Source organism: Triturus cristatus, chromosome 10, assembly GCF_964204655.1.
Source record: "Triturus cristatus chromosome 10, aTriCri1.1, whole genome shotgun sequence".
NCBI classification, from domain to species: Eukaryota; Metazoa; Chordata; class Amphibia; order Caudata; family Salamandridae; genus Triturus; species Triturus cristatus.
In genome coordinates this window covers 114,228,877-114,255,136 of record NC_140593.1, presented here as the reverse complement: position 1 = coordinate 114,255,136, position 26,260 = coordinate 114,228,877, and the positions used below count along the sequence as shown (strand labels likewise).

Below are 26,260 nucleotides of genomic sequence, written 5' to 3'. Positions count from 1 at the left end.
TCTTTTAGTTGAGACCTGAAGGGCTCCTAGATAGATGGCATTGGCATAGTCCAGCCATGATAGAATTAAAGCCTGAACTAGTAGCCGTCTAGCAGCAAAAGAAAGCAGGGGAAGGATCCTTCTAATCATTCTTAGAAGGCCATAGCAGCTGGCTGCGACTTTCCGACCTTGTTCCTTAAAATTGAGGTTACAGTCGAGCCAGACACCCAGGCTCTTGATCTTTTTTTTTGGAGCAGGGGGTAAGCCCAGACAACTGGGCCACAGAGAGTCTATATTTGAGGGGGCAGAGTGACCTAGGAGCATAAGCTCAGTCTTTGCTCCATTGAATTTTAAGAATGAGTTGTCCATCCATCTGGATATCTTCTCGAGACAAGAGGTCAGGCCAGGACCGGAATTGTCCTGCTGATTAAGGGCGACAACCAGCTGGGTGTCATCGGCATACATGACTATCTGTATCTCAGATGAGCATACAATTCCTGCCAGAGAGCTCATATAGATGTTAAACATGGTGGGGTTCAGGGAAGATCCCTGTGGGACTCCACATGTCAGGGACATTTGCTTTGAGGTGAATTCCTCTTCGAAGATGGTGAAGACTCGGTTTTCCGGGAAGGACTGTAGCCATTTCAGTACTATTCCAGTCACTACCACCGCCCTAAGCCTTTGGATCATCAGTTGGTGGTTCACCGTATCATTATATTATGTTATGTTATGTTATAGGTTATGTTATATTATTTCCTGATATGTTATGTTATGTTACGCAATGTTATGTTATAATATGTTATTTCATGATATGTTATGTTACATTATATTATGTGATGAAGGTATACTAGGAATATTGCATATCAGGCAAGCGGCCAGGTTCTTAATAATTTGCAAAAGGGAAAATGGATAATTTGCCATTCCGACATACAAAGCATCTCCATAATCTAAGTGACTAATGACAGACACCTGGATGAGGGTTTGGCGCAAGAGGTGCAGGGTTCCCGTAACATGAGCTTCATATCGAGGCAACATGCTCTTTCATGGAAGGCGTGTTGCGTCTTAAGATCGCTGAGTTCCTCACTGTGTGTTTTTAGGAGTAGATGCAGGGCCAAGAGTGTTGGGCTACCCGGAGTCATTCAAGATGGAATCTGACATCCAAACCAGAATCATTTCAGTTTTATCTCCGTTCAGTTTCAAGCACTGATCTTGCATCCATGAGGCGAGTGAAGTCAGGCAGTCTATCAGGTTGCATCTGCTTGTTTCAGAAGTTTCAGCTATTGATACAATCAGCCGTGTATTTTTGGTGTAGGACATGTCAAACCCCCCTTGCACTTACAGTGTCTGCCAAAGGGGTTATATAGATGTTAATGATCATGTGGCCCAAAGATAAGACCTGGGGGACACCACATGTTGGAGTGGTGGATCAGGTCTAAACAGTGGAAGGTAAATGGACTGTGATCTGCCCAACAGGATAGATAGAAACCAGCCAGGAGTAGTCCATTGAAGACCAATCACATGCAGTCTTTTTATGAGAACAACATGGGACACAGTGTCACAGGCTGCAGGAGGATGAGTCTTATCCAGGAGGGGGAACTATGGGCTTTTAAATATTAAGGTCCAGCATACATGCCCAAAAGACAGTGAAACCAGAAGTAGTATGCAGTTCCTAAAGTTTGATGCAGGTAGTGGTAAGCACTCAAGGGGTAACTGGGTATGGATGATAGGGTGGGCAGGAGAAGTAATTCCTCCTTTCACAAAAGAGAACCTCACACACCCATCAAGCAGGTGTCTTGCTTCATCATCGGGTCTGCTCCTTATGGGGTCGGTGCTGCAATACCCGATCAGGCACCCGTGATGGGGCCTTCTTGGCGGAGATCTTTATTCCCAATGCCGTTGGATGTAATGCGTGTGAGGGCCCTAGTGGATAAGAAACTAGTGTAGGTGATGGTGATGTATAGGGATGTGAGAATAAAACAGGGATTAGTGATCCACTCAGAACAATTTTTAATGAGTTGTGGTCACTACCCTGATTAAAACCAGAACAAAACGCACATTCTCAGTCTAAGGTATGTGATGGTATGTGCTAGTGAAAGAAGGTCAACATGTTTCTTGCCTATTATTTATTGATGGCAATTCCTCAGGACCAGACTTCAAACTACCTACACTTTTTTTGTGGTGGTCAAGACCTCAATGAAGTATAAATGTCGACCACGCGTACAGCACCCTAAAGAAATGTGTGGTACCAGTTGATCTATACCAAGACCCAGGTTTGGTCAATGGCTAACGGCATCGTGTATCGGCAGAGGTAGTTACGATATGTGGAACCTCCCGTATTCCTACCCATTCACTCTACCGGACCGGGCTGGCCGTTAGCTATTTACCCAACCTGGGTCACTGTTTCATTTCCCTTTCTTGACATTAACTTCATGGGCAAAAGAAAGAAGAGATGATGTATTCTCACTGGTCCAAGGAATTGATCTCATCCTGTACTCACTCTGCATTACATTAATTTATGTAATTGTACATTCAGTCACTCTCCTGTTTTCTGCATCCTCCTCGTAAACCCCTCCCGAGGATCCAGGTATGACAGAGATAACAGAAGGAGGAGAAGGCAGGGCAGCTACAGTAACCTGAACTCAGATATGAGATGTGAGTTTGCAGAAACATTTACTCTGTTCTCTTTGGGGGATCCCTTATTTCTGATAGAGAGAGGGAGCAATAGGGAGGTTCTATTTGATGACTGGCACGGGGATAGTCAATTAAAGGAAATCCCTCCCTTATCATCTTTCCTTCCCAGAAATGAGGTCATGACGTCAAACCCGATGCAAGATGGGCTGCCTCAGAAATTATGCATAATAACATACTTTTGGAGAGTGTGTTGCAACTTTCAATGCCAAGCTCTGTAAATTTCAAAGCAGTAGAACCATTTCTTATTGTATGTTAAATCTATGAGGGTTTTCCTTTTTCAACCTTAACAAAAGCCTACTTCTCTTTCAGCAAATGGTGAAACCAAGGAAATAAAGCATGTTTGTCTAACTCATGTAAATTTTGGTTGTATTTATCAGTGCGCAAAATTTGTGTAAATTGCTTTCATCTAATTATGTGAAATTCCAGCAAAATTCAGAAAAATTATACGTAATTATGTGAAATACAAATCTGTCCTTTTGTGCTATATTTTAACATGAAATGTGTCCTCGTGTCAATTTTTATATTTTAGGAAGTTTTATAGTTTTGGCTAATAATGTAAGTAAAAATCATATACAGAGTATAAAGCATCAAGTCTGAAATATATCTTCAGTTATACCGAAGGAAGATAATCAGTAAAAAAATACCCATATTGTTTCTTTTTATAAACTTAAATACAATTATATAATAGAAAGAGAGCAAAAATAAAATAGAACAAAAGCGAGAAAAAGATGATGTCAAGAGAAAATGCAATACATCAAGGTAAAAAGTATCATCAAAAATCGCATGTCAAGAATAATGAAATACACATTAATGAATGTTTAGTTTGTTCTAAATAAAGGTCCATTACTTCCTAGATAGGTTAAGCAGTGTATTTCCAAGGTAATTGTTGAAGTGAGATGTTATGCTCTCCTCTTGTATATATTAAAAGTTCTTTCCAAGATTGAAACAAACTCTTTGACACAAGGATGCAGTTAAACAAAGCATCACAGCTGCTCACGTTCTGTTGTTCGCATGCATCTGTGGTCAACGTTTTACTGTGAATGGCACATTTCATCGTAAATATTTAGCACAAATGCAGTGCAATTATGCAATTATGCAAAGTGGCATAATGGCATAATTTGGGGGATTTCACATAGCAAACAATGCAAAATACGTTAAATTCATAAATTACGCCAGCATAAATTACATTTTCCCAGGGCTACTTGCAGTATCTCTGGTTTTCTTTCATATATTTCTCTGAAAGTCCTTCGTAATATGGCGAGCTATGTACTTGAGACATAAAAGCATACATGTCTACATATTGTTCCACCTTTAGAAACCCATTCAATACTTTTGATTTGTACAAATAGTTTACAATTAGTTGATATTCTTGCCTAACTAAAATATCCCTATGTTTGACATAGCTTTGTGAGCAATTCATTCAGAGATCTCTCTTTGCATGTGGCTTATGTGAAGATGGTTGTGCATGGAATCTGTCAGAACTAGCCAGGGTATTACATTTTCACATATGCCTCTTGTCACGTGTGTATATATTTAAATCTGTCTGATAAACTCTCCCAGAATTCATCACGTATCATCCCCTTCCTTCTCAGGTGGCTCCTGTTATTAAAGAGCGGATGATGAAAAAAGGCAGCATGATGGTGGGCTACCAGCCTCACCGTGGCAAAGTCAACTTCTTCCGTCAGATCATCATCAGCCCTCAAGTCAGCCGCGAAGACATGGATTTCGTACTGGATGAGATTGACCTGCTTGGCAAAGATTTGTAGCCGTAGCCCAGCAGCCGACGAGGCTGCTGGTGCTTGTTTTCCTTTTCAGGACAAAGAATGTGTTTATAGCCGAATGTTTGTGATCAGTTAATTATGCCGGATATTTCAAAATAATATAAAACCTTTTGTATGAATGTTGAATACATCTTGAGAATCACATCCTAAATTCAGAGCCTCTTCCAACATGAGGTTTGATGGAAATCATGAAGTGAATTAACTGTCGAACTTCAGGTATATAAAATGATAAGACCTTACCTCTTCCACCTTCCCCGACCTTGCGGGAAAAAGTTGGAAAAGCTGACAAACTTTCATTTCATAAATTTTACAAATTCACAGAGCACAATTATCCCTAGATGCTGATTTAGAGTATGTGCGATGGGTCACTCTGTGACAAATGTGACGGATATCCCGTCCACCACATTACAAGTGCCATAGGATATGACACACCCAACACATCAAACTCCAAATCAGACCTGGTCACTGTGAATCATCAACCTCTATTAGAACTCTGTAACTGACAAACTCCTCAAATGTCCCTTAAATTTTAAATGAACAAACACAACATTTTTCAACCTTCTAAATATATTTTTATGCTAGGGTCCTTGGAAGAATGTGTATTGTATACCCCATATGCATCATAACAATTGCAACAGATCTGGCGCAAGTAGTGCCCCAGAATGGAGCATGCAACAGAAAAGGCTCTTCAACAGTCTTCTTCCAACACACCTGAGCGGAAACACCACAGGTAGCCCTTACTATGTCAGGAACCTGGTTGAACACAGTTTTAAAACTCCCTGTAAAGATGCACTTCTTAAATTGATACCGAATAACAGCATTGGGCTTTGGGATTGTAGGGGTAATACTCCTGTTTGTTTAAACATAAGTACTATCTCTGAAAATATTGCTGCTAATCTTATGTTTGTGGAATTGATTTTTTCAGACTCCTGTTCAGAGGAACAAAACGCTTAAAATCTCACGACTCTCACGAAATTGGAGTTTTCAAGTTTTCAATTTAATTCAAGGGAAGCCTTGGGAACCCTCTGTGCACCTGTCCCTACAACTTATTCAAGTGGGTTCCCTGTGAAAACAAAGACTTTAAAAATGTAGACTTCAAAAATATAGAATTCAAACAATTGCAAAAATGAACACTGTACAAGCAGAAGTCCCTACAAAAAAACACCTGCTAGAAATTCCCATAACTAGCCACATTCACCTACCATATTGTAGGATTGAAGTAAAGTATTTTTCCAATACCAATCCCGGTTTGGCTGGTGGCAAGTGTTTTGTAGTGGGATTATGGATATGTTGTTGTTGTAGATAAATATTTTTATGTGGCCTTTATTTTTGCACACCACATTTTTATTTTAGCAAACGACAATTTTATTTTCAGAAACTACATTTTCCAGTCTATTTTTTTCACATTCTACCATTATGGTGGCATACAGAAGCGCCCGCGCCTCAGCAGAGTGAACACTACTTGTAAGTTTAGTAAAAAGGCCTTGACTGATAAACGACTGATTCCACCCCAGGCCAACAGGTTTTTTGTAGAATCGCCCGCTTGGCAGTGAAGTCCCTTGATTTACCAGACTGCCTGGTTTGTATTACAATCCCCTTTTAACAGAAATTCAGGTGCAGGCGTGATTCTGTACTCCAGTGAAGACACAGTACACGTTGTGTGGTAAAAACACACACATACAGTCATTTTCCCAGTTCTCATGTCGGAAGCGAAGGAACAAAAAAAAACTGCTCAGAAATACCTCATACGTATGGAAATTTTGCATGTACCATACTCACCCCAAGCTGAAAAACTCCATAAAGACAGGTAATGTCACACCTGATAAAAATGTTTGGAAAAAAAAACACTCAGCAATTTCGGAATCTAAAAGTTGTTAACTTCTAAACAAAATCTAGGTTTTAAATGATACTTTTGTTGCTAGGCTGTAACTTTTCGTGATTTGAAAATAAATATTTATTTACTTAAACTTTTCATGTTCAATATCTAGACATGTCTCTTCCTTCATGCATGTGACCCTAATGTGTTGAGTTTCTGCAGTCGTTGCTAAGCCATAGTAACAACTGACATGGAAAAACTTGTAAACTTTTAACTGGCAATCAAATGTGTAATCTATTTATAAAACGTGTTGTTATGCCATGAAGAGATATCTGGTTGGTTTTGTCAGTGTTTAAAACTAACAGTTGGTAGCATTAATAATATGCTCTGTTTGGTATCAATAGTGTGTTTTGTACCTTATTGTCGTCTTCCTGTCTTGAATACCGGGCTGCACAGATGTTCCTTTTTGAGGTCTGGACCATCAAGGTATTTTGCAGGTGTTGCACATTAATCAATTCACCACACATGGTCATGTTTCTGTGATGGCCTTGGACATCAGAAGGTAATGTCAGAATGTCCATGCTGCAAACCGTGTGAGTCATATGTTTACATTCTGTGCAATGTGGAGCACATGTATCATTGACAACGTTGACATAGCAGCCTGAAAGCTACATGTGCACCTCTAATAAATGATACAGACAATTTATGTAACACACTTTAAGAGGTCTAATTTTTGGGTAAGTGAGATTCATCTCTTGTACAACAGTCCTCTTCGGTTTTGTCTTCCTGCATGGCAAACCCACTTCCGGTAGGATGTTACCTTCACTCCTCAGCGTCCTTCCATACTGGGGTTCTGAACACCCTGGCTGCGTTGTCAGTTTCTTATGTCTTTCTGGTTTTTATTCAGTGGTGATTGCTAAATTTCTATTCTGTGATTTCTCACCACAATAAAAACAATCACAAGCAGGCTTGCTTTAAAGGCACTACATGTTGGATGTGTTTGATTATATCAAATAGTTTGCTTTAGTTTCAAAAAAGTTCTGGTGAGAATAACACGTGTGTGGTAAGGTGACACTGTCAGCGGAGGGGCTCAAGTACTGGATGGGCAAAGATGATGTAGAAAATGAGTAGGGGCGCAATAAAAGTTATGAAATCACTGAACATTTTCGAGGTGTCGAAACAGCATCGATACCGCTACAACGTGTGACAGAGGAGGACAAACGATACTGTGGACATGTGTGTCTCACCCCCCAGCCTCCCTGGGAGAACACAGCTGCAGTGATGCGTCCGAAGCAGCATCTTTAGCTTGGACCAGCAGCAAGCACCCGAAGCAAGAAGCCAGCATCAGTGAATCCAGACATCCGGGAATCCTGCACTCCAGGAATTCAAGGACCTGAGATGGATCCAGGTGAAGGGGTGCAAGGTGCCCCCCCTGCTCCGTGAGCCACTGAACATGAGAGAAGCGGCATTCTTCACAGAAACGTATGTTACTGTTCTCGAAATAAAGAAAAGAAAACACAATTTTAAATGTAAATAACGCACAGAGTTTAACCCCTTCGCTGTTAGGCCTTTTCCCCTCCTGTGCTAAGCCTTTTTTGGGCTATTTGGGGTAGTGCGCGCTTAGGCCCCTGTAACTTTTTGACCACAGTAGGTATCCACGCCAAATTTGCGTCCTTTTCTTCCAACATCATGGGGATTCTAAAGGTACCCAGGGTTTGTGGATTCTCCTAGAGAGTTCCCAGAAATTAGTCAAAATACAGCAAAATTTTGTTTTTTTTGTGAAAAATGGGGAAAAGTGGCTGCAAATGAAAGCGTCTGGGTTTTTTTCTGCAAATGATATCAAAAAAGGGTTTGTGGGGCTGTAATCACCATTTCTCCAGCTTTTCGGGAATGACAGATTTTTGTCAGAAATCCAACATTTTTTACACAGTTTTGACATTTTTCTGGTACATACCCTATTTTTGCTATTTTTTGTGCTTTCAACCTCCTTCCAGATAATGGTAGAAATGGGTAGAAAAGCAATAATGGATCCTGGAAAGCTATACTTTTGAAAAGTAGACAAAATTCTGAATTCAGCAAGGGGTCATTTGTGTAGATCCATCAAGGTTTCTTTATAGAAACTAACAGTTAAATATAGGAAAAATTAAAAAATTGTTGAAAAAAGCAGCCTTTTGAGTCAACGTTTTCACCTGTAACTTCTTCTAATTATGACATCTCTTTGAAAGCAATGTACCGTTACATCCGGTGGACCTTCCTGGTTGTGGGGATATATAGGACTTGTAGGTTCACCAAGAGCCCCACGAACCCAGAGTAAAAAACTGAGCAGCATTTTGTAATGTTTTTTTTTTTTGTTCCGGGTCTATAGCAATTATTGTGGGAAAATGTATACATGGAAAAATCGGTATGAAAGACACCTATGTATTTCTGAAATGGGAACAAATTACAGAGTTTAGAAACAGTGCATATTTGCACATTTTCGAAATTGGGAATACTCATACTTGCATGACAATTATTGGTCATTTTTCAAAATGAAAAACATTTGGAAGGGAGAAATGCATCAAAAATCAATAGGTAATAACAGTTGCTTTACAAATCTGAACTACCCTAAGTCTCCCGATAAAAATGGTACCTCACTTGTGTGGGTAGGCATAGTGCCCACGACAGGAAGTGGCTCAAAACCTAAGGTGAACACACCACATTTTCACACTGAAAATTTACACATTTTTTGCGAAGAGGCTAGCTGTAGTTTTTTAACCCTAGCCCTGCCGGAACCTAGGGAAACCTAGCAAACCTATACATTTTTGAAAACTAGACAACCAGGGGAATCCAGGATGGGGTGACTTGAGTGCCTCCCACCATGGTCTGTTACCCAGAATCCCTTGCAAACGTACAAAATTGACAAAAAAACAACATTTTCCCCACATTTCTGAGATGGAAAGTTCTGGAATCTGCGTGGATCCACAAATTTCCATCCACCCCACGTTCCCCAAAGTCCTACGAGAAAAATGGTACCTCACTTGTGCGGGTCGGCCTAGTGCCCGCGACAGGAAACGGCGCAAAACGCAACGTGGTCACACCTCAATTTTGCAGTGAAAAATGACCCTTTTTTGGCAAAGTGACAAGCTGTAGTTTTTTAACCCTAGCCCTGCCGGCACCTAGGGAAACCTAGCAAACCTATACATTTTTGAAAACTAGACACCCAGGGGAATCCAGGATGGGGTGACTTGAGTGCCTCCCACCCTGGTCTGTTACCCAGAATCCCTTGCAAACGTAAAAAACTGACAAAAAAACACATTTTCCCCACATTTCTGTGATGGAAAGTTCTGGAATCTGCACGGATCCGCAAATTTCCACACACCCCGCGTTCCCCAAAGTCCTACGAGAAAAATGGTACCTCACTTGTGCGGGTCGGCCTAGTGCCCGCGACAGGAAATGGCGCAAAACGCAACGTGGTCACACCTCAATTTTGCAGTGAAAAATGACCCTTTTTTGGCAAAGTGACGAGCTGTCGTTTTTGAACCCTAGCCCTGCCGGCACCTAGAGAAACTTAGCAAACCTATAAATGTTTTAAAACTAGACACCCAGGGAAATCCAGGAAGGGGTGACTTGACTGCCTCCCACCATGGTCTGTTACCCAGAATCCCTTGCAAATATAAAAAATTGACAAAAAAAACACATTTTCCCCACATTTCTGTGATGAAAAGTTCTGGAATCTGCGCGGATCCACAAATTTCCGCCCACCCCGTGTTCCCCAAAGTCCTACGATTAAAATGGTACCTCACTTGTGCGGGTCGGCCTAGTGCCCGCGACAGGAAACGGCGCAAAACGCAACGTGGTCTCACCTCAATTTTGCAGTGAAAAATGACCCTTTTTTGGCAAAGTGACGAGCTGTAGTTTTTTAACCCTAGCCCTGCCGGCACCTAGGGAAACCTAGCAAACCTATACATTTCTGAAAACTAGACACCCAGGGGAATCCAGGATGGGGTGACTTGACTGCCTCCCACCATGGTCTGTTACCAGAATCCCTTGCAAACTTAAAAAATTGACAAAAAACACATTTTCCCCACATTTCTGTGATGGAAAGTTCTGGAATCTGCGCGGATCCACAAATTTCTGCCCACCCCGCGTTCCCCAAAGTCCTATGAGAAAAATGGTACCTCACTTGTGCGGGTCGGCCTAGTGCCCGCGACAGGAAACGGCGCAAAACGCAACGTGGTCACACCTCAATTTTGCAGTGAAAAATGACCCTTTTTGGCAAAGTGACTAGCTGTAGTTTTTGAACCCTAGCCCTGCCGGCACCTAGGGAAACCTAGGAAACCTATACATTTTTGAAAACTAGACACCCAGGGGAATCCAGGATGGGGTGACTTGACTGGCTCCCACCATGGTCTGTTACCCAGAATCCCTTGCAAACGTAAAAAATTGACAAAAAAACAAATTTTCCACACATTTCTGTGATGGAAAGTTCTGGAATCTGCGCGGATCCAAAAATTTCCACCCACCCCACGTTCCCCAATGTCCTACGAGAAAAATGGTACCTCTCTTGTGCAGGTCGGCCTAGTGCCCGCGACAGGAAACGGCGCAAAACGCAACGTGGTCACACCTCAATTTTGCAGTGAAAAATGACCCTTTTTTGGCAAAGTGACGAGCTGTAGTTTTTGAACCCTAGCCCTGCCGGCACCTAGAGAAACTTAGAAAACCTATACATATTTGAAAACTAGACACCCAGGGGAATCCAGGATGGGGTGACTTGAGTGCCTCCCACCATGGTCTGTTACCCAGAATCCCTTGCAAACGTAAAGAACTGACAAAAAAACACATTTTCCCCACATTTCTGTGATGGAAAGTTCTGGAATCTGCGCGGATCCGCAAATTTCCACCCACCCCGCGTTCCCCAAAGTCCTACGAGAAAAATGGTACCTCACTTGTGCGGGTCGGCCTAGTGCCCGCGACAGGAAATGGCGCAAAACGCAACATGGTCACACCTCAATTTTGCAGTGAAAAATGACCCTTTTTTGGCAAAGTGACGAGCTGTAGTTTTTGAACCCTAGCCCTGCCGGCACCTAGAGAAACTTAGCAAACCTATACATTTTTTAAAACTAGACACCCAGAGAAATCCAGAATGGGGTGACTTGACTGCCTCCCACCATGGTCTGTTACCCAGAATCCCTTGCAAATATAAAAAATTGACAAAAAAAACACATTTTCCCCACATTTCTGTGATGGAAAGTTCTGGAATCTGCGCGGATCCACAAATTTCCGCCCGCCCCGTGTTCCCCAAAGTCCTACGAGAAAAATGGTACCTCACTTGTGCGGGTTGGCCTAGTGCCCGCGACAGGAAACGGCGCAAAACGCAACGTGGTCACACCTCAATTTTGCAGTGAAAAATGACCCTTTTTTGGCAAAGTGACGAGCTGTAGTTTTTGAACCCTAGCCCTGCCGGCACCTAGGGAAACCTAGCAAACCTATACATTTTTGAAAACTAGACACCCAGGGGAATCCAGGATGGGGTGATTTGACTGCCTCCCACCATGGTCTGTTACCCAGAATCCCTTGCAAACATAAAAAATTGACAAAAAAACACATTTTCCCCACATTTCTGTGATGGAAAGTTCTGGAATCTGCGCGGATCCACAAATTTCTGCCCACCCCGCGTTCCCCAAAGTCCTACGAGAAAAATGGTACCTCACTTGTGCGGGTCGGCCTAGTGCCCGCGACAGGAAACGGCGCAAAACGCAACGTGGTCACACCTCAATTTTGCAGTGAAAAATGACCCTTTTTTGGCAAAGTGACGAGCTGTAGTTTTTGAACCCTAGCCCTGCCGGCACCTAGGGAAACCTAGCAAACCTATACATTTTTTAAAACTAGACACCCAGGGGAATTCAGGATGGGGTGACTTGACTGCCTCCCACCATGGTCTGTTACCCAGAATCCCTTGCAAACGTAAAAAATTGACAAAAAAACAAATTTTCCACACATTTCTGTGATGGAAAGTTCTGGAATCTGCGCGGATCCAAAAATTTCCACCCACCCCACGTTCCCCAAAGTCCTACGAGAAAAATGGTACCTCTCTTGTGCGGGTCGGCCTAGTGCCCGCGACAGGAAACGGCGCAAAACGCAACGTGGTCACACCTCAATTTTGCAGTGAAAAATGACCCTTTTTTGGCAAAGTGACGAGCTGTAGTTTTTGAACCCTAGCCCTGCCGGCACCTAGAGAAACTTAGAAAACCTATACATTTTTTAAAACTAGACACCCAGGGAAATCCAGGATGGGGTGACTTGACTGCCTCCCACCATGGTCTGTTACCCAGAATCCCTTGCAAATATAAAAAATTGACAAAAAAAATACATTTTCCCCACATTTCTGTGATGAAAAGTTCTGGAATCTGCGCGGATCCACAAATTTCCGCCCACACCGCGTTCCCCAAAGTCCTACGAGAAAAATGGTACCTCACTTGTGCGGGTCGGCCTAGTGCCCGCGACAGGAAACGGCGCAAAACGCAACGTGGTCACACCTCAATTTTGCAGTGAAAAATGACCCTTTTGTGGCAAAGTGACAAGCTGTAGTTTTTTAACCCTAGCCCTGCCGGCACCTAGGGAAACCTAGCAAACCTATACATATTTGAAAACTAGACACCCAGGGGAATCCAGGATGGGGTGACTTGAGTGCCTCCCTCCATGGTCTGTTACCCAGAATCCCTTGCAAACGTAAAGAACTGACAAAAAAACACATTTTCCCCACATTTCTGTGATGGAAAGTTCTGGAATCTGCGCGGATCCGCAAATTTCCACCCACCCCGCGTTCCCCAAAGTCCTACGAGAAAAATGGTACCTCACTTGTGCGGGTCGGCCTAGTGCCTGCGACAGGAAATGGCGCAAAACGCAACGTGGTCACACCTCAATTTTGCAGTGAAAAATGACCCTTTTTTGGCAAAGTGACGAGCTGTAGTTTTTGAACCCTAGCCCTGCCGGCACCTAGAGAAACTTAGCAAACCTATACATTTTTTAAAACTAGACACCCAGAGAAATCCAGAATGGGGTGACTTGACTGCCTCCCACCATGGTCTGTTACCCAGAATCCCTTGCAAATATAAAAAATTGACAAAAAAAACACATTTTCCCCACATTTCTGTGATGGAAAGTTCTGGAATCTGCGCGGATCCACAAATTTCCGCCCACCCCGTGTTCCCCAAAGTTCTACGAGAAAAATGGTACCTCACTTGTGCGGGTTGGCCTAGTGCCCGCGACAGGAAACGGCGCAAAACGCAACGTGGTCACACCTCAATTTTGCAGTGAAAAATGACCCTTTTTTGGCAAAGTGACGAGCTGTAGTTTTTGAACCCTAGCCCTGCCGGCACCTAGGGAAACCTAGCAAACCTATACATTTTTGAAAACTAGACACCCAGGGGAATCCAGGATGGGGTGACTTGACTGCCTCCCACCATGGTCTGTTACCCAGAATCCCTTGCAAACGTAAAAAATTGACAAAAAAACACATTTTCCCCACATTTCTGTGATGGAAAGTTCTGGAATCTGCGCGGATCCACAAATTTCTGCCCACCCCGCGTTCCCCAAAGTCCTACGAGAAAAATGGTACCTCACTTGTGCGGGTCGGCCTAGTGCCCGCGACAGGAAACGGCGCAAAACGCAACGTGGTCACACCTCAATTTTGCAGTGAAAAATGACCCTTTTTTGGCAAAGTGACGAGCTGTAGTTTTTGAACCCTAGCCCTGCCGGCACCTAGGGAAACCTAGCAAACCTATACATTTTTGAAAACTAGACACCCAGGGGAATTCAGGATGGGGTGACTTGACTGCCTCCCACCATGGTCTGTTACCCAGAATCCCTTGCAAATGTAAAAAATAGACAAAAAACCACATTTTCCACACATCTCTGTGATGGAAAGTTCTGGAATCTGCGCGGATCCACAAATTTCCACCCACCCGCGTTCCCCAAATTCCTACGAGAAAAATGGTACCTCACTTGTGCGGGTCGGCCTAGTGCCCGCGACAGGAAACGGCGCAAAACGCAACGTGGTCACACCTCAATTTTGCAGTGAAAAATGACCCTTTTTTGGCAAAGTGACGAGCTGTAGTTTTTGAACCCTAGCCCTGCCGGCACCTAGGGAAACCTAGCAAACCTATACATTTTTCAAAACTATAAACCCAGGGTAATCCAGGATGGGGTGACTTGACTGCCTCCCACCATGGTCTGTTACCCAGAATCCCTTGCAAACGTAAAAAATTGACAAAAAAGACACATTTTCCCCACATTTCTGTGATGGAAAGTTCTGGAATCTGCACGGATCCACAAATTTCCACCCACCCCGCGTTCCCCAAAGTCCTACGAGAAAAATGGTACCTCACCTGTGCGGGTCGGCCTAGTGCCCGCGGCAGGAAACGGCGCAAAACGCAACGTGGTCACACCTCAATCTTGCAGTGAAAAATGACCCTTTTTTGGCAAAGTGACGAGCTGTAGTTTTTTAACCCTAGCCCTGCCGGCACCTAGGTAAACCTAGCAAACCTATACATTTTTGAAAACTAGACACCCAGGGGAATCCAGGATGGGGTGACTTGACTGCCTCCCACCATGGTCTGTTACCCAGAATCCCTTGCAAACGTAAACAATTGACAAAAAAAACACATTTTCCCCACATTTCTGTGATGGAAAGTTCTGGAATCTGCGCGGATCCAAAAATTTCCACCCACCCCGCGTTCCCCAAAGTCCTACGAGAAAAATGGTACCTCACTTGTGCGGGTCGGCCTAGTGCCCGCGGCAGGAAACGGTGCAAAACGCAACGTGGTCACACCTCAATTTTGCAGTGCAAAATGACCCTTTTTTGGCAAAGTGACGAGCTGTAGTTTTTGAACCCTAGCCCTGCCGGCACCTAGGGAAACCTAGCAAACCTATACATTTTTGAAAACTAGACACCCAGGGGAATCCAGGATGGGGTGACTTGACTGCCTCCCATCATAGTCTGTTACCCAGAATCCCTTGCAAACGTAAAAAATTGACAAAAAAGACACATTTTCCCCACATTTCTGTGATGGAAAGTTCTGGAATCTGCGCGGATCCACAAATTTCCACCCACCCCGCGTTCCCCAAAGCCCTATGAGAAAAATGGTACCTCACTTCTGCGGGTCGGCCTAGTGCCCGCGATAGGAGACGGCGCAAAACGCAACGTGGTCACCCCTCAATTTTGCAGTGAAAAATGACCCTTTTTTGGCAAAGTGACAAGCTGTAGTTTTTTAACCCTAGCCCTGCCGGCACCTAAATGGCACCATTTTTACCGGGCCAAAAACCCAAGTGACCCCCCTTGCAAAACCAGGTGGTTTTGCGATAGGCCATTTTGATGTCGCCTCACTACGTTTTGGGCCCTTGCCTGCCGCGGGTACTTGGGCCTCCCACACAAGTGAGGCACCATTTTTACCGGGAGACCTGGGGGAACGCTGGGTGGTGGTAAATTTGTGTGAGCCCGGTGATGCCACAACTTTCCCACCCCGAAATGTGTGAAAAAAGTGATTTTTTCAGCTAAAATTGAAGTTTGCAGGGGATTCTGGGTAAGGAAACATTGGGGGATGCACGCAAGCCATACCTCCCTGGAAGCCGCCGGGTGTCTAGTTTTCAGAAATGCGTGGGTTTGGCAGGTTTCCCTAGATGGCCGCCGAGCACCGGGCCAAAAACCCAAGTGACCCCCCTTGATAGGCCATTTTGATGTCGCCTCACTACGTTTTGGGCCCTTGCCTGCCGCGGGTACTTGGGCCTCCCACACAAGTGAGGCACCATTTTTACCGGGAGACCTGGGGGAACGCTGGGTGGTGGTAAATTTGTGTGAGCCCGGTGATGCCACAACTTTCCCACCCCAAAATGTGTGAAAAAAGTGATTTTTTCAGCTAAAATTGAGGTTTGCAGGGAATTCTGGGTAAGGAAATGTTGGGGGATCCACGCAAGCCATACCTCCCTGGAAGCCGCCGGGTGTCTAGTTTTCAGAAATGTGTGGGTTTTGTAGGTTTCCCTAGATGGCCGCTGAGCACAGGGCCAAAAACCAAAGTGACCCCCCTTGCAAAACCAGATTAACTATTGTTCCTACAGCGTGAGAATTTTGGAATAATATTGCAAAGAAAATGTGGCAGACATTTTGAGGTTTGCAGGACATTGGGGATAAAAAAACTTTTTGAATTCACAAGAGAGACATCACCATGAACTCCCATGGGTTTTCGACAATATCTACAGTTGGTGGGTTATTCTTACATGGAAAGTGTACCTTGGCAGAGAAACTAAAGACAAAGATTCCTGCACAATCATCTATTCCTCAAACACACACACATACTGGTTGGATTTGGCATGAGGGCGAGTCATGGTTCAGTGTATTAAATTTTATTAACAAGAGATTTCACAAAAATGAAATGCACTGTCAATAATTAAATTCACAAAAAACCAAACCAATGACTCGCAGCTCGTGAGCTGTAAAGCCACGTCAAGGCACCAACCACTTTACAGGCCATTCACACACCTTTCATGCGTGACACAAACAAGACCATTCGCACCACCAGGCACAAAGCAACACATTACAAAATTCACAAAAAGGGACAAGGTACACCTGCTTCAGAAAGACAAATATTACTGCACAGCCATCTAATCCGCAAGCACACACACATACTGGTTGGATTTGGCACGAGGGTGAGTGATGGTTCAGTAGATACAATTGTATTAGCAAGTGATTTCACAAAAATGAAATGCACTGGTAATAATTGAAAGGGCAAGAAACTGAACCATTGACTCACAGCTCGTGAGCTGTAAAGCCACGACAAGGCACCAACCTCTTTACAGGCCATTCATACACCTTTCATACGTGTGAGACATACAAAACCATTCACACCGCCAGCCGCGGGCCCATCACATAACAAAACTCACACCAGCACACAGCGCCATTCAAGGGCCCATCACTTTCACACGCCCACAATCCAGACACAGCACCTACACAGGCTGATGGAGTGCGTGGAGTGGCACTCAGCTAGCAGTGTGTGTAGTGACCAGCAGAAAGTCACTACTCACACACAGCCAGCCGAGCGCCAGTCCACACACATCGCTAACAGAGCACCAGTCCACGCACACCGCTAGCCAAACACCAGTCCATGCACACCGCTAGCCAAGCGCCAGTCCAGGCACACCGCCAGCCAATCGCCAGTCCAGGCACACCGGCAGCCAATCACCAATCCACGCACACCGCCAGCCAAGCTCCAGTCCACGGACACCACCAGCCAAGCACCAGTCCGCACACACCACCAGTCCACGCACACCGCCAGCCAAGTACCAGTCCACGCACACCGCCAGCCAAGCACCATTCCACGCACACCGCCAGCCAAGCTCCAGTCCACGCACACCACCAGCCACGCACCAGTCCACGCACACCGCCAGTCCATGCACACCGCCAGTCCACGCACACCGCCAGCCAAGCACCATTCCACGCACACCACCAACCAAGTGCCAGTCCACACACACCAACAGCCAAGCGCCAGCCTACACACACCGCCATCACATTTGGGATTTTTTTAGAAAAAAATTAAAACACAAACAAATCGCAAATAGATACAAATCTTCAAACACAAAATCAGCAACTAAATACATTGCACTAACACCAACCTTGAAACAGAATCAAATTATCCAAAGAATACAGACCAGGCAGTTCACTTTACCACTCATGAATGCTCCCAAAAATTCTTTCGCGTGTGGTACGCTCTAAAACAAGCAGGGACACACAGTGCAGGTTGAAAAGGACAGTCGGGGAAGTACATACGACTCTCCTTCCATGTACCTCTTCGCCAACAGACTCTACATCTCCTACTGGGAAAATCTTTTGAGGGTGTGGGAGGAATGTGATCTGGAAAGTGGCGATCTTTCAATCTAGCAACATCCTTCACCACTCCAACTCTAGGAACACTTGCCTGTTCCACTACAACAAGGCTGCCTATTACAGACTCCTGAAACTTAGCAAAAGTCATCTTTGACTCAGGGCAAGAATCCTGGAACACAACAAAAGCATTAAACATTGCCAAGTGGAAAAGATGGATAGCCAACTTCTTGTACCAAATGTAAGCCTTACGAAGAGCAGTGTAAGGTTCCAACCTCTGATCTACTCTGTCAACACCACCCATGTGCCTATTATAGTCTAAAATGCACACAGGTTTGCGCGCTTCAGCGACCTGACCCCAAACAGTCACAGGTGCAGTGCTTTCATCATGGATGGTAGTCAGCATGTAGACATCTCTCCTGTCTGAAAACTTCACAGCAAGAAGCTCCTGGCAACGCAACGCACTGCACTGTCCCCGCACAAGCTTTTGACAAACAAGTTCTTTCGGGAAACCTTTACGGTTGGAGCGGATTGTGCCACAAGCAACAGTGTCCACTTTGGCCAATTCCCTAAACAACCGCACACCAGTGTAGAAGTTATCTACATATAAATGGTGGCCTTTGTTAAAAAATCCTCTACCAAGTTCCCAAACAATTTTCTCAGTCACTCCAAAAGTGGACGGACAACCAGGGAGGTTAATCCTGGATTCCTTACCAGTGTACACCCTGAAATTAGAGACATATCCAGTCCTACTGTCATACAGCATATACAGCTTTATTCCATAGCGTGCCCTCTTACTAGAAATGTATTGCCTAAAAACCAAGCGGCCCTTGAACAACACCAAAGACTCATCCACTGCAATTTCTTTCCCAGGGGCATAAATCTCAGAAAATCGATCAACAAAGTGATCAATTACAGGCCTAATTTTAAAAAGACGGTCACACTCAGGGTGATCTTGTGGCAACGCTAAACCATTATCAACAAAATGCATCATCCGAAGCAGAAGCCAATACCTGTCACGACTGCCGCAAAAATAGACGTTGCCATCAAGGGACTGCTAGACCAATATGAAGACATTGATGGCTTCCTTAGCAAGCCCATCAAAAAAGTTAAACCCAAGAACTTCTTCATCTCTTCAACATTTGTGGGAGTCCACCGGGTAGCTCTAGAGTGTGGCTTAAGACTGGCACTGTTGTCCCTCAAAAACTGTTTGGCATACAAATTAGTCTGCTCAACAATCTCTGCCAAAAACACATCGTCCATAAACAACTGAAAAAAATTTACCGGCAAAAAGTTTTCAGTATTCACTCTAGACCCTGGAACACCAGTAAACTCTGGCAATGCCGGCTGCACCATGCCAGGGGCAACCCAGAGGTCATCACTTTCAAAGGGAAGCCTTGCAGCTCCAGCCTGCAGCCCAGATGCCTCTTGCCGCACTACACCAACGGGAAGCCTTGCAGCCCCAGGCTGCAGCCCAGAAGCCTCTTGCCGCACTATCGGCACATCAGTCTCCTCCTCTAACACAGGCACTTCATCCGCACTAAGAGTATCTTCATCATCCGATGACTCCATACGGAGAGAAAACTCACTGCCAGAATTGTCCCCTGCCTCCTCTCCCTCAGATGCAGAGTCAGTCTCTGAACCATGGTCAGAGGAAGACTCAAACAGCAAACCAACAACCTGCTGAGCAGTAATCCCGCGGGTAGCCATTATACTTACTAAGATAGAAGACTGCACAAACAAGTCAACAACAGCCAACAATGTGCAAACCAAGTAAGTAAAGAAATGTGTACCTTTATCACAAAGATCAATGTACTCAAAAACTATACAATTCAATTACAAGAGACAGCTGCACTCACCAGAAACCAACTCTGCAGTGACACAGCAAAAACCAACGATATCCAACTAGAAAGAAGAAAAAAAAACAAATTACTCACAAGACAACAAAATACACATCGAGCACCAATGCAAAACGTTTTTGACACTCAAAAACCAAACATACTGCTGTTATTACACCATTTGCAAAAAACTTTCATGCAGAGAAATCAAACACATTTACATTGTACAAAAAAAAGTCTCTTACCAAACTACACAAACAGCAGAACCCCCAGTAACAAAACGGCAAACTGAAAAGAGCAAAAGCCTTCACCTAGAACAAAAAAGTAAAAAAAAAACATTACAATTGCAATTCACAAAAAATATAACAATAAACATTATAACATGCTATGTCACTACCCAAATGGTCAATCGGGTTGTGTGCCAGGTGGGGCAGAAAACAGCAGGAAAAAAAAAGGCTACTCTGTCCCGGGGCAGGTGGGCCAAATACATATTATAAAAATTGCACCCTGGAAGCGACACTTGCCAAAGGGGTCACTTCCATTTTTATTTACACTAATTCCCTGGTGTCTAGTGGGCTTTTCTGCCCCCCCTGGGAGCGGATACGGCAACAAAATGAAACCGATCTGCCCCCAGAGGGGGCAGAAAAGTCTGACTAAAAAAATGGGGGCCCAGGAAGCGACCCTTGCCCAAGGGGTCGCTTCCTACAACAAACACACACATCCCTGGTGTCTAGTGGGCTTTTCTGCCCCCCCTGGGAGCAGATGCGGCAAAAAAACGAAACTGATCTGCCCCCAGAGGGGGCAGAAAAGTCTTTTCACACTAATGGGGGCCCAGGAAGCGACCCTTGCCCAAGGGGCCGCTTCCTTTTCAACTAAAAGCATCCCTGGTGTCTAGTGGGCTTTTCTGCCCCCCCTGGGAGCAGATACGGCAAAAAACGAAACCGATCTGCCCCCAGAGGGGGAAGAAAAGTCTTCTCCCACAAATGGGGGCCCAGGAAGCGACCCTTGCCCAAAGGGTCGCTTCCTTTTCTACTAAAAGCATCCCTGGTGTCTAGTGGGCTTTAATGCCCCCCCTGGGAGCAGATGCGGCAAAAAAACGAAACCGATCTGCCCCCAGAGGGGGCAGAAAAGTCTTCTCACACAAATGGGGGCCCAGGAAGCGACCCTTGCCCAAGGGGTCGCTTCCTTTTCTACTAAAAGCATCCCTGGTGCCTAGTGGTGGCATTCCTGCAGCACGATCGCGGCGCTGTGCGCGATCGTGCTGCAGGAATGCACTGTATTGAGACATCAGGGGAGAGGAAATACTCTTTCCTCTCCCCGATGCCTCAATCACAACGCAAATCACCCCCGCGGCCCCACCAGCCAGCGAAACTCACCGTCTCCTCCCTGGGACGCCTGGAAGCAAATGGCTTCCAGGCGTCCCAGCGCTTCCTGATGACGTCGCATGCGCTGTGCGCGCTGATGTCATGGGGAAGCGTGGGGGGCTCGGGGATGGCAGCGGAAAGTCTTCCGCTGCCATCCCCCTCTGTAGGGGCACGATCGATGCCCCAGGGGGGGAGCGCCAGCGCTTCCCCCAGGGGCTGTGCTCATGACGGAACGGTTCCGTCATAAGCACAGCCCAACCGATGCTCATGACGGAACCGCTCCGTCATGAGCATCGAAGGGGTTAATTAACCTGCTGGCAAGTGAAGGGTCCGACAGCTCTGCAGAGCCTACTAAAACATGCATCTACTTTCCTACCCCAAAATCTTAAAGGGGCATATTAACAAGGAACAGGGAAAATTAACGCTAAGGGCGCTTAGCGTTAAGTTTTTTAACGTCCGCTGTCATTGGAGAACATCGCCTGATTATCGCGTTATTAACAACGCTAACCGCCTAGGCGATAAAAAATCCAGCGATAGCGGCATTTTGGAACGTTATCGCTGGTAATGCAGCGATAAAACTACAAGGATAGCGATATCCTTGTTGATAGCCCATGATGGACTTAGCCATGTAATCCACCTCCCATAGGATTACATGGCTAAATCTGAAAATTAGCAGACGTAAAAAAGCAGCGTTAACCGTGGTTAGCGCTGCTTTTTTTGTCTCTAACAGGGTTAGCGTGAAGCCTGATAATAGGAGAAATGTCGCTCAGCGACATTTCTCCTATTATTTTGCTCTGGAACGCCCACTTTGCATCTCATTAGAGATGCAAAGGGAAGCCTAGTGAAAAAGGGTGCTAACATGCGATTTTGCATGTTAGCACCCTGTTGTTGATAGGGCGATATTTTTATCTCCGCTTCTTTGGCTTTTAAAGCCAAAAAGGCGGAGATAAAGCCCTTGTTAATATTCCCCAAAGTTATTTATGCAGTTTTTATTCTGCTACTGTGGTAAGGCTGGGCCTGGATTTCTCGTTAAGCACATACACTTTTACACATTTTCCTGCAGATGTTTTCATTGACATGAACACACATTTTTGATTTTCTACATTACATACCCTCCTGCAGGAATACATATAGCCTGGGGTAAAGGCTGCAAAAGTTATTATTGTTTATTGAATATGTTTAGGGTCTAAAACATATCAAACCAATCAGTTATTAATATTAATTGCTCGCTTGATTTTCTAAGGAGTATAGCTGTATAGCAATATATATATATATATATTGAGAAGTGTGCGTTGCTAATAGCCCTTAAAGAGTGAGGTCAGTGCCAGCCTTGTAGCAATGCTACATTCTTTTATGGATTTTTCTCTCCTCCCCTCTGAATCTCATTCAAGGCCTTGTACAACCAGGTGGCAGTCTCCACCACCATAGCCAGGGCCCCTGGAATTATGCGGCAGTGGAGAGCCTAATTATGAAGCAAGAAAATGAAAATTATGTGGCATTAAGTGGGGTACTATGTTATGTTATGTTATGTTATTAAAATTTATAAAGCGGCCCGATTACCATTCCGGTGTCCTGGCGCTAAGCATTAACTACCTAAACAGATAACATAACTAAAACTGAAAAAAAAACATGTTTTAAGACCCTTCCTGAACACACCAACATCAGGAGTGTTTCTTAACGAAAAAGGAAGTTCATTCCAGATTCTAGAGACACTGTTTACAAAGCTTCTGCCTCCCCAATTAACTTTTTTGAAGCAGGGAGTTTTCAATAGTTTGGCGCCCGTTGATCTAAGGGTTCTGGACGGGATGTACCAGGAGAACTTGTTTCTTAAGAACTGTGGGCCGGTCCCGTTCAAGGCTCTAAACACTATACATAGTGCCTTGAAACGGGATCTCAAATGAGTAGGGAGCCAGTGTAACTTTTTTAGTTCTCCTTTGACTGAGACCGACCTAGGGGTCCTGGTCAGCAGTCTGGCAGCTGTAATTTGAATAGTTTGAAGCCTATTTTGATGTTGGGCTTGTATATTGACATAAAGACTATTACAATAGTCAAGACGTGACAATATCAGTGCAGTCACCACCGTTCTCAGATTCCCCTCAGAAAGTGAAAACATGATTTTCCCAATCATTCTCAGTATCAGAGAACATCCAGATATCACCTTGCTGACCTGGTCTCCCATGTTGAGTTTTCCGTCCACCACAACGCCCAGGTTTCTAAATTTCCTGCAAGGTGTGGGACAGAGGCCAAGATCAGCAGGCCACCAGTCTGGTGTCCACATCAAAGGGTTGTTGCCAAATTTCAGAACCTCTGTTTTTGCTGAGTTCAGCTTGAGGCAATTGGCCGACATCCACCTAGAGATAGCACCCATACAGTCTGAAAAGCGAACTCCTGTTTCTTTTTCAGCTCCCTCCCTTACTGACGGTACAATTTGAGTGTCGTCCGCGTAGGAGGTGAGCTGAAAACCAAATGCTCTGATAATGCCAGCCAGGGGTGCCACATAGATATTAAAAAGAGTGGGACTAAGAGATGATCCCTGCGGCACCCCACAAGGCAGAGAAAAGGGTTTGGAGGTATTACCGTTGAGTTCCACGGTTTGTACCCTGTCCTTAAGAAAGGAGTTGATCAGATTCCATGCTTGACCTCTAATCCCGATCTCTGATAGCCGATTAAGTAATACCATGTGGTGCACGGTATCAAAGGCCGCAGATAGATCTAAGAGAATCAGCATCGCGTTACCTCCCTTATCCATCACCTCTCTGATCTCCTCTGTTGATTTGATGAGCGCCAGCTCAGTACTGTGGAGGACTCTGAAGCCATATTGTGAGGAGTCCAACAAGTTGTTATGCTGGAGGAAGTCACTAAGTTGCCTATTTATGGCCTTTTCCAGTATTTTGGCTGGTAATGGGAGTCTAGAAATGGGACGATAGTTTGCAGGGTCCTTAGGATCAAGAGACTGTTTTTTCAGTAGCGGAAGCACTGAAGCTTTTTTCCAGGTCTCTGGAAAGAATCCTGATAGGATTATGTTGTTAAATAAGGGTGTCAAGACCCTACAAGGGGTATCCGCTAACTGTTTGATGATCCATGTGGGGCAGGGATCACTCGGGGTGCCAGATTTAATGCTATTCATAACTTTCACAGTGTCCTAAATTAGCATAGGAGAGAAGCAGTCCAAGGAACTGCCAGGGTGATGAGAGACTTCCGCTTTGACATCATTTGGATTAATGTCAATCGATTCAGACAAAGAAGTAAAGATTGACTCGACTTTTGATTGAAAGAAAGCCCCGATGGTGTTGCAGAAGTCCGGAGCAACAGAGTCATTGGGCAACCTGGGATTTGACAGTTTAATAACTGTTTTAAACAGCTCTTTAGAGTCCGATTTTGCTTTCATGATTAGAGTGCAGAAATAATCTTTCTTAGATAAAATAAGAGCTTGTTTATAATTGGACATAACTAGTTTTAAAATCTAATTTATCTGACAAGGCATAATTCTTCCGCCACATTCTCTCAGCCTGTTTGCATAAACGTTTTTTCTCCCTGAGTTCTCCTGTATACCAAGGAGCAGTAGGGGAGGCCCTTTTCGATATCCATTTTTTGGGAGGTGCCAATTTAAGGCACGTATCCATTATCCAGCTGTTATAAGAACAAGTGGCTTCTTCAATGTCCAATGGAGCTGTATACATAGTGTCAATAAGAGAGGATTCCAATTGTTTGACATCTAATTTTCCCCATGCTCTAGTAGTAATTTCCTTTTTTCGTTTGTTGCCATTAGGATACCTCGTAGCACATTTTAATTCAAAATTAACTATAAAATGATCAGACCAAATGATCGGAAGAATGGAGATGTTAACTAAGTCACAGTTATTGGAGAAAATCCCATCTAAGGTGTGTCCTTTGGTATGAGTCGAGAAAGAGACCAATTGTTCGAGGCCTCCTATGGCCATGATATTATTAAGCCTGGCAGTTTCTGGGTCGTCAGACTTTTCCAGGTGAAAATTAAAATCACCGAGCATTACAAATGATTTTTGGCTCAACCCTTCTTCTAATATCCCGTTAAGGGAGTCCATAAATCCCTTCCTCTCTCCTGGTGGACGATAGATAAGGATCCCGGAAAAAGGCTTGTAAAGTGCTGAAATGATTTTAAAAGACAGTGCTTCACAACCCTGGACACAGACAGGTGAGAAGTGTGGCGTGAGCGACTAATGATATATCACCGCGCGACCTCCGCCCCTTTTCTGGGTGCGATCCAGAGAATGACAGTAGAAACCCAATGGAATGGCTTTCACCAGATCTGGACCCGAAGTGCTGTCTAACCACGTTTCTGTGACAAAGGCCAATTTATTATTATTGTCCTCCAGAAACAGGGCACATTCCAATGAGTGTTTCACCAATGACCTAGCATTAAATAAAACACATTTCAGTTTGGCGTCTCTTCCAATGGCCTCATCCAGAACCTGAGTGGTTGTTCTAGGTTTGATAGGTAGATTAAGTAACTTAGGGAGCGTGGTGAAACACTCCCTACACACTGAACTCACCCTAGCTACATCTGCAGCAATGTTCTTTCCATAGAGGGAACACGGGGACAATTTATGACAATGAAGGGTCGTATCAGCCTTATTTAACATGTGCAGTTCCTCACCTGAATAATATCTTATTTCCGGTGATGGAGAGCCAGGGGAACAGGCCCTGCGCCCGGCCTGAGCGCGGACGGGCGCAGACGGGCCTGCCCTAGGCGCGCAAGCGACACGCCCGCTGCGCCCGCCCGCTGCGCGGGCGCGTCAGCATGTCAGTTAAATATGCCCCACCTGAGCCACTAGACCGCTGACCAGCGGAAGTGGCGTTTGGATGCCGGAAGAGGATTCCGGGCAAAGTGCGGAGTGCAACACAAGAAACACAAGAAAAACAGTAAGCCCTTAAAATCAGTACAATCGGTACAATTTAAA

General features: G+C 44.7%; 1 protein-coding gene across 2 annotated transcripts in view; it reads left to right on the top strand.

Annotated features, from left to right (window-relative positions):
* The window catches only part of GADL1 (GAD like acidic amino acid decarboxylase 1), a 618,248-nt gene extending 611,654 nt beyond the window's left edge, over positions 1-6,594 (top strand). For both annotated transcript variants that reach the window (XM_085630569.1, XM_085630571.1), the window contains one exon: positions 4,263-6,594. In XM_085630569.1, coding sequence (XP_085486695.1) covers positions 4,263-4,436 — 174 coding nt within the window. In that variant the 3' untranslated portion in view covers positions 4,437-6,594. The remainder of the gene's footprint in view (positions 1-4,262) is intronic.
* Positions 6,595-26,260: the final 19,666 nt, after the last annotated feature.